Source organism: Rhinoderma darwinii, chromosome 9 (genome assembly GCF_050947455.1).
Source record: "Rhinoderma darwinii isolate aRhiDar2 chromosome 9, aRhiDar2.hap1, whole genome shotgun sequence".
Classification (NCBI taxonomy): domain Eukaryota; kingdom Metazoa; phylum Chordata; class Amphibia; order Anura; family Rhinodermatidae; genus Rhinoderma; species Rhinoderma darwinii.
In genome coordinates, this window is record NC_134695.1 from 106,127,479 (window position 1) to 106,136,700 (window position 9,222).

The 9,222-nt window shown below is 43.6% G+C and overlaps 1 protein-coding gene across 1 annotated transcript in view; it reads right to left on the reverse strand.

The window, feature by feature from the left end:
• The window catches only part of CDC42BPG (CDC42 binding protein kinase gamma), a 227,571-nt gene extending 219,256 nt beyond the window's left edge, over positions 1 to 8,315 (reverse strand). The window contains exon 1 of the mRNA XM_075838724.1: positions 7,417 to 8,315. Within this exon, the coding sequence (XP_075694839.1) occupies positions 7,417 to 7,594 (178 nt within the window). The 5' untranslated portion in view covers positions 7,595 to 8,315. The remainder of the gene's footprint in view (positions 1 to 7,416) is intronic.
• Positions 8,316 to 9,222: the final 907 nt, after the last annotated feature.

The window sequence follows — 9,222 nt, forward strand, 5'->3', positions numbered from 1 at the left end:
TCATTTTTGGCAGAGTTATGAGCTATTTTATATATATGCAAATGAGCTTTGAAATGGACAACTGGGCGTGTTTTTATTCGTATGTCCAACTGGGCGTGTATTGTGTTTTTAACTGGGCGTGTTTACTTGTTTTACTAACTGGGCGTTGTGAATAGAAGTGTATGATGCTGACGAATCAGTGACCAATCAGTATCATGCACTCCTCTCCATTCATTTACAGAGCAGCATAACATTCTTACTAAAACGAGGTGCACCAAACATACAAAAGTGTCCTGATAATGAATACACATGACCTCCAGCCTGGACGTCATGTGTATTCAGAATCCTGACACTTCTGAATCTTTTCTGTGAGATTTCCAGCAAGGGAAACAAAATCTCGTTTACCTTGTAATCTCACGAGATTACGCACGGCTGCCTGAAATCTCACAGAAAAGAGTCAGAAGTGTCAGGATTCTGAATACACATGACGTCCAGGCTGGAGGTCATGTGTATTCATTATCAGGACACTTGTGTATGTGGCTGCACATCGTGTTCTAGTAAGAACGATGCTGCTGTGTAAATGAATGGAGAGGAGTGCATGATGCCGATTGGTCACTGATTCGTCAGCATCATACACTTCTCTCCACAACGCTCAGTTAGTAAAACAAGTAAACACGCCCAGTTAAAAACACAATACACGCCCAGTTGGACATACGAATAAAAACACGCCCAGTTGTCCATTTCAAAGCTCATTTGCATATATATAAAATAGCTCATAACTTGGCCAAAAATGAACGTTTTTTAAAAAAAAAAAAAACACATTACTGTTATCTACATTGCAGCGCCGATCACATGCAATAGGAGATAGGGATTTGAGAATCTGGTGACAGAGCCTCTTTAAGCAGAAAATCTTTGAGCTGCCTTGCTGCACTCGTTTTTTGCCACTGAAATCAATAGGAAAGAGATCCCGACTATAGTGCATGGTTTAAAGAACTAATCCCCAGCCCTAGAGTTGATTAGAATGTAATCAGGGGTTCCCTAGAAGGCAGGAGCAAAACCAGTCTCTGAAAGGGCTTGTCCACATGTAGCAGAATTGCTGCATATTTTCCGTCTGGATTTACATTTTTAGTTCCGCAGCATGTCAATTACCGCTGCGGAAAGTGGACTGAATTCCTGCGTTTTTCAGCGATATCACCTTACACAGGCTTGAAAAAAAAGTGCAGCAAAATGTGCACTATTTCCTGGAGTAAAAAAACGCAGGAAATTTTCTGCAGCAATTCCATTATGAGCAGACAAGCCCAAACGGTACTCACACCAGTAGCCGTTTTGCTGCAGATTTTTCCGTAACAAATCCGCAAAAAAAACCTGTGCTACGTGCAGATTATGCTGCGGATTCACAGGATATTTACCACTTCTATATTAAAAAAGGGTGAAATCCTTTATAGAAATCCAGTAAAAAGCAATCTAGCTCCGATAATAGTACTGTAATATGATGTGGATTTTCCGTGTGCAAATCCGAACAGAAATCCGTAGCATTTTTGTTCCGTGTTTAAAGAAGAAACCTGATATGGGGCCAATCAACCATCATACTGTATAAAATGTACCCATTCCTACACCAAGCTTGTGTGTGGTATAAATCAATACAGGTTCTCCAGGAGCAGAAATATTATTCAGGGGTTCCCTTATAGCTGGGAATCACTGGTTGAAAGAAATAGCTATTTATTACTTCAGAACTCAAATAATCACTTTTATGAACAAAATAGAAAATTAGGCTCTATCCACACGACAGGGTCCGAGTGTCGGCCCATAAAAACAGCCGTTTTTGGACGTTTTTCCCGGCTGTCTTGCATCCGTTCCGGGCCGTGTTTCCATTTTTAATGGATGATTTTGACCCGTTTTGCATCCCTGTCCATTTTAAAATCGGATGAATTTCATTTGTAAATTTTTTTTGTAGATAATGCCACACACTGTCCTCTATAGATACTGCCAAAGCCCCCCTGTAGGTAGTGCCACTCAGCCCCCCCCCTGTAGGTTGTGCCACAGGCCCCCCCCCCCTGTGGGTTGTGCCACACACTACCTTCTATAGATACTGCCACAGCCCCCTTGTACATAGTCACCCCCCTTACCTTCCTGTAGGGGACAGCTCCAGGAGAAGTCCCTGCATTCACTGTCCATATATGGACAGTGACGTCAGGGACTTCTCCTGGAGCTGTGGCCGGGGATTTCGCTCCTACAGGGAGCAAAAATATACCCTCCTCCTCACATGCACTTCGCACTGTGAGGAGGTGAAGGAGAGAGAGAGAGCGCAACGGAAGACACGGCCGTCACTTGGAGCACATTCCAGTGATGGCCGTGTGTGTTACCCGGCCCCATAGACTTCTATGGGAGCCGGGCGAACGGCCGAAAATAGGGCATGTCCCATTTCTTGACGGGCCGTCAAAAAAAATGGTCGTGTGAATAGCCCCATTTGGGGTCTAGTGTTCCTACTGCGGCCGTGTGACGGACGTTTTTTCAACGGCCGTCGAACGGCCAGGAAACCCCGTTGTGTGAATAGGGCCTTATTGGGAAGCTATAAACATTTTTTGCAGTTTTCCACACTAAAAGTAGCAATTTAGTTTGTAACCTAGGCTTGTAATACAAAAAGGTATAGTAATCCACATGATTACAAACAAACAAAAAAATGGTCTATTCACGCAGTGCGGTCAAATAGCATGTTCTTTAACGTGATTTTTGCATTATTTAAAAAAAAAAACTGCGACAAAAAAATAAACCAGTGATTTGACTGCGTGAATAGACCTGCTTCATGCACTCGACCGTGTTTGGTCCATGATATACGGACCATATGTCGGCCGCATTTCCGGGTCTGAATACAGTTCAGGGAGACGGAGTTCCTAACATCATAGTTCTACATTGAAAAGGGTAAAAACACAATGAGTATGCTGCACATTTGAAAACCTAAAGAACGCTCTGATTTCCATCCAGAAAATGTTCAGTAACATGAACAGGAGCTTTGTTTAAATCTCATCCACATAACTGGTACTGCAATCCGCTGCCGAATTTCCGTGCGGAAAGTCCGCAGCATTTCTGTTCCATGTGAATCCAGCCTAAAACAGCATTACCCCACAGATAAAAGTATAAACCTAGACCCATTTAGTGACACGAAAGATGGATCTCCAAATCAAAAGATGAAATTTGAGCAACAGACAACGGCAAGATATATAGGAAGCCAGAAAGACCAGTCTGAACCATGAGAATTTCATAGATACCGATACCAAACTGTGGTCAGGGGACAGGTTGGGTGACAGTGATGTCACAGCATGACAAGATGTCACACCCTACCGGCTGCTTTGATTTACCCCTTAATAAGCTGAGGCATCACAGGAAAACAATACTTTTCTTTTTAACTGCTGCAGATTAATTGTACACAGTGATAGACTGTATGTATACATAGGTAAAATGACGGCTCTTACGGATGTTCTCCGGTATAAACTGGGGAAATTAACAATGTGATGTCCATGTCTGGAGCAGACAAAAGTGACAGAGCACGCATATACATTTAACAACGTGGCCTCAGCAGCAGCAAAGACTGATAGCAGCTGTAGAAAATGGACTACCTGCTACTATCTCCGTATACGTCCACACGGCAGTATATGTACGTGCAGCCTACGCGCCAAACATAAAGCCCAAACGCAATGTAAACAGAGCCTTAGTTTGTTACAGCTTCAATTTTGCAGTTGCGTCTAGAATAGCATTGAATAGAATGCGGTTCAGTATGCCCGCCATATTTATTAGGCCCTAGAATTTTTTTCCAACACAAATGAAGTTTCAGAAAAGATGCCGAGTGGTTTTTAAGCCGCATACAGAATGACTGATTGAAAAAACAAAAAGACAAAAAGAATTCTGCGCACAGAAAAGTGGCGGTAAGCAACTTCAGGGAAGATCTGTTCTAACTCAGAAGCTGCGTTATATTCCTCAAACAGCGCGCACCATGTTGAGCAAGGAGATCCTCTTCTACCGCCTGTGCACATTTGCCATCCATGTGAATAGCAGGAATTACACGCACATGCAAATTTCATATTTTCTTCAGACTTCTGCGCTACAAACGTATCGATAAGACGGACTAGGAGTGTGAACGAGTTGTTTTTAAGTCGTGCTTAAAGCTTTTACTGACCCGTTAAATAACAGTTCCTAATAAAGCGGTCGAATCACAAGTGTCCGTGTGTAACCCCAATTCTGGTGAACCTTTGAGAATATGTTAAAGGGGATTTCCAATCCCCAAGGCTATGTTCACACGCTTAACAAAAAAAGGTTGTAAAATACAGGAGCAATTTTCAAGGGAAAACACAGATTTTCAGCAGTTTTTTACAGCCCTTTTTGGAGCGGTTTTTCTATTGAGATAATGAAAAACGGCTCCAAAAACAGCGCAAGAAGGGACATGCACTTTTTTACGGGCCATTTTTTACGCGTCATTTTTAAAATCCGCCCCGTGGGAAAGGAACAGTTTTTCCCATTGAAATCAACGGGCAGTTTACGGCCTGAAAAACGGCTGAAAATAAGCCGTTTGAACATACCCTAAAAATTGATTGTCTATCCTTATTTAGCGGTGTTGCCTTCTCCCATTGAAGTGAATGGGAGAAGGGTGCAATACCTGTTAATCGCCACTATACGCGTGTCCACGATTCACAGTGAGCAATTAGAAAAGAAGGGGAAGCAGCGCTCGTACGAGCCCCTCACCCCCTTCGAAGCAGCTGATCGGTGGGGGTCCCGGGTGTCGGACCCTGACCGATAAGCTATTGAGGATAGGCCATCAACTCACCCTTAGCAGGTTACAATCGGTAATCTGTCTCCCATTCAAAGACTATAGGACAGAGTAAACTGTAACGTGCTGATATAATATGGATTAGGGAACTGCATAACAAATGAATATTTCAGTATGGAACATCACAGTATACTGAAAATGGAAATTTAGGAGACTCAATTTCTTTATTGAGCCATGAATGAATGGCGCACAACAAGGTTATTGGGGAGTCTCTGCTAAAATACATAAGGAGGACAGAGAAATCCAGAGATGAAGTTTATTCTGAAAATTCTCAACAATGTTGTTGTTAACGTCATGGCTCATGCACACTGGCGCGAAGCCTGTACCGATCCTTTGGTACTGACTGTATGGTCCTGTAGTTTAGGCTCCGTCCTGAGAGAATACCTCAGCATACGGAGTACGATGGAAGACGTCATCAATATATCTCAGTTGTATTCCATACAAATCCGACAGAAAAAAAATCTCCTTATGTCTCCGTATGAAATCAGAGGCATATGGTAAGGTAGAGGACGCTATTATAGCTCTCCGAAAAATGAAGCCATAATACGGCTGTGTCCATGTACCCTTTCACTAAATTGAGAGTGAAGCTTTGCTTGGGCTGGTTGCATGCAGGAAATGCTGCTTGGAAAACCGCGCCAAATCGTGGTGCAGATTTTCAATCGGAATCCCTGCTGCGGAAACAGTGCTATAAAAAAAAAACTGAATACTTACCACCTGGGCATTGTCATAGAGACGCGTCGCTCTGTTCTCGGTGCAGCCCGGCCTCTTGGAATGCCGCTGCAGCATTCACATGGGATGAAACATCAACCCAGGAGGCCGACCTGGACAGAGAACAAAGGAACGCGCGTTGGTATTATGAACCAAAAATAGTTTTGTTTCTGATTTGCAATTTCTTGCAGTGGAATCGCTTCTTTTCCGCTGCAAAAATCTCAATATTTGCGGTTGGCTGCAGGTTTTACTGCCCCATTGAATTCAATGAGGAAAACTTGCAACAATAGAGCAGCGATTCCCCAGGATAAATTGACATTCTGCGGAATAAAAATAAAAAAAGTTCACCGTAGGTCAATTTATGGATGGTGTCTCAGGCGGATTTTTTCCTGCAGTGTATGCACGAAATTTGTTCAAATCTCATCTACTCTGCTGCTACTGTAATCTGCCGCAGATTATCCTCAATTAAATCCATTGCGGAAAATCTGCAGTGATTACACGGTGTGTCTCCTAACTCTTAAAAGGGTTTTCCCTTCTTGGACATTTATGGCATATACACAAATTATGCCACCTCTGGGACGCTCCCCCATCTCTAGAATGGGGCCCCCTGATCCCCGTCCTACCATTTCTTGCTCTCTAGCCACCGACTGACGAAGAGGTTGAGAGTACGTATCAGCCAAACTTGAGGAGCTACGCGGTTTCTGTAAAGCCATTGACGTGAATAAGAGTTACAGAAGCTATTACGCTATTTCCGTAACTCTCTTTTACATCTATAGGAGTTACGGAAACAGCGTACCTCAGCAAGTATGGCTGTTTCCGTACTCCCGACTACCTTGTCAGTCAGTGGCCAGAAGGCAGCGAGAAAAGGTAGAATGGGGTTCAGGGGCCACATTCTAGACGGAGTTGCAGGCCCTAGAGGTGGGACCTGCATCTATCCTACATTTATGGAATATTCTGGGGATATGCCAGAAATGTCCAAGATGAGAAAACCACTTTATGTCCAAGTTTCGACCACAGCGGTAGTATACTTCAGTGGCCAGATGTTATGTTAAGTTTACACATATTTGGTACATGTTCGGTCATGGAACGGATGACAAACAACTAAATAAATGGTTGGAAATCATTTTTTTCACCATTGAAGTCAAAGAGAAACCAATTTGAAACCAATAGGACATCAGATGTGAAAAATATAGGCTATCCAGGACATCGGTCGTTCAAGTTCACGGCAACGTATAGGATAACAAGATGGACAATGGACATAGTTTGGCTGCTTTATCATATACAAGTCAATGTTATTTTTTCTTTCAACTGTCTTCCGGGATTGATAGACCCAAATGATGGATGAGTGTGAACTTCACCTTAATGTGTTCTCGTCACCAAGACATAAGTTATGACATCTATCAGCTGCCCTAATAAACAGAAGTCAGTGGATGCAAAAACGGCAGAAAAGCTGCCTTAATTCTCAATTGTGGGGGCAAAGATTTGTACCTCAAGCCCTCACCTATCCCCCTTAACAGCACACGTCTCATAAAGCACTGGTGGAGTGGGTTCGCTAGGTCTGTATTCTGCTGATGATCTTACATGACAACAATGGCGCACTACCCCATATAGCAGATCCGGATAATAAAAGCTTGGTAGAGCGCTTTATATGCATCTATTTAATGTATAATATCTTCTTGTTGGATTTCAGAGAATTGATGTGATAGGAAATTAAATTATTTCTTGCACAGATCGATGAATTTTTCAGAACCCAAATGTTCCTGAAGTGATATATAATGGATAGCACCCCCAACCCAAAATCTAAAAGGCAGAATTATACAATCCAAATGTAAACATCATCCAAATTTCTGCTTTAGCTTTACCCTTCATGTCACACACAATAAAGTTTAGTTCTAAATGCAGTTTCTTACCCCAGGCCAGGAATTCTGTCACATTCTTGTCCCGTCGGAGAGGTGGTGCATTACATTCTTGACACAAACAGATTAAAACATCTAGAAGGGTCTCCACACTGAGGGATTCACAGTCACATCCATAGGGGCCTTTGAGAACCATGTCCTCCAGCTTCTTCAGCCTCTTTTCGACTGACATCTTGAGCTTTCTTCTTGATCAGCTTGTTGACTGGAGGAAGCCCCAATAGACTTCAACCAAACACAAGAATGTTCACGATTTACGACGTGCCCAAACTTTCTCAAGATGTTAAAAAAAACTTCTTGAGAAAAGTTCCTGTGGGCTCGATCAGCCCTATAGGTGTTCTCAATGTCTTAGGCCACCATTAAAGATGCCAAACGTAATGTATATGAAATAATCACAATGAAAAGAGAGGAATAGCCAAATGTGCTATACCCTACAAGGACTTGTGTGTAGTTGTGCGGTGCTATACGTTCCCATGTCTATGTGCAGGACCTGGACTACTTTCTGTATGTATTACAGTCACACCACTGCACACCCACACAGCCAAGATCAAACCAACACACTTACTACAATATAACCATATACCATGTAAAGCATAACCACCATTGTGTGAGTGTGCTCTGCCCCTCACCCACACATATACTATCATGCACATACATGTCTCTCCCAGTCCCACGGCACACAATGACACCCTGCAGTGCCACACAGCAGTGACATGGTTGTCAGACACTCTCCACAGCCCACATAGTCGTCAATAGTACTCCGCACTCACGGTCACACAGGCGCTCACCCACCTCCGTGCCCTCCTGTATATACAGCGCTATCCCTACCCTGTATATGGATATGTATAACGCGCAGGGCAGACAGTAATATCAATGCTTTCGGCTGGCGCAGGCTGAGCTCTTCCTGTAATTGTTGCAATCGGCTCTCTCCTTCCCTCACCTGCACAAGCCACGCCCAGCACACGGGAGGGGTGTGGCTATACGCAGCGCTCCCACGCCTCCCAGCGCACACCTGGAAGCCACGCCCCGTTGTGGTGTACTACACCTGGAAGCCACTCCCCCTTCTGCTGTAATTGCCTTTTACTACAAGGTACTTTTATTACTGTATAGAGTCACGTGGCAGGTCATATATGTTAGTATTTATAACCTCAGCTTCGGTCATGACTAGATTCTAAAGACAGGGTTGGAGCCCTAAGAAAACTGTGACCATTTTTCGTTTTTTTGTGGTAGGATAACCCTTGTGTATCCCAACATTTTTCAGTGATCAGACACTACTGATTTTAGCACCTCTGATCCTTCATTTTTTTTTAGATAAGTGGCACTAGGGTTGTCTGTCAGCTGTTTCTCAATGAGGCTCTATTTACATTTGCATCATCGTTCCGTTTATAACGGAAGCCACGACGCAGTGCCGGATCTATTGCAGGATGGACACCAGCGCCGTCCAACAGACTCTATTAACTTGGGATCTGCCTGGTTCTGCCGAGGTGTTGATATTTTGTGCATGAAGACGCCTAAGGCTGGGTTCACACACACTATTTACGGACGTAATTCGGGCGTTTTAGCCCCGAATTCCGTCCGAAAATGCGGCTCAAAAGCATCGGCAAACATCTGCCCATTCATTTGAACGGGTCTTACGATGTTCTGTGCCGACGGTCATTTTTTTTACGCGCCGCTGTCAAAAGGCGGCGCGTAAAAAAGACGCCCGCGTCAAAGAAGTGTCTGTCACTTCTTCAGACGTAAATGGAGCCGTTTTCCATGGACTCCATGGAAAACCATCTCCAATTACATCCGTAATGGACGCAG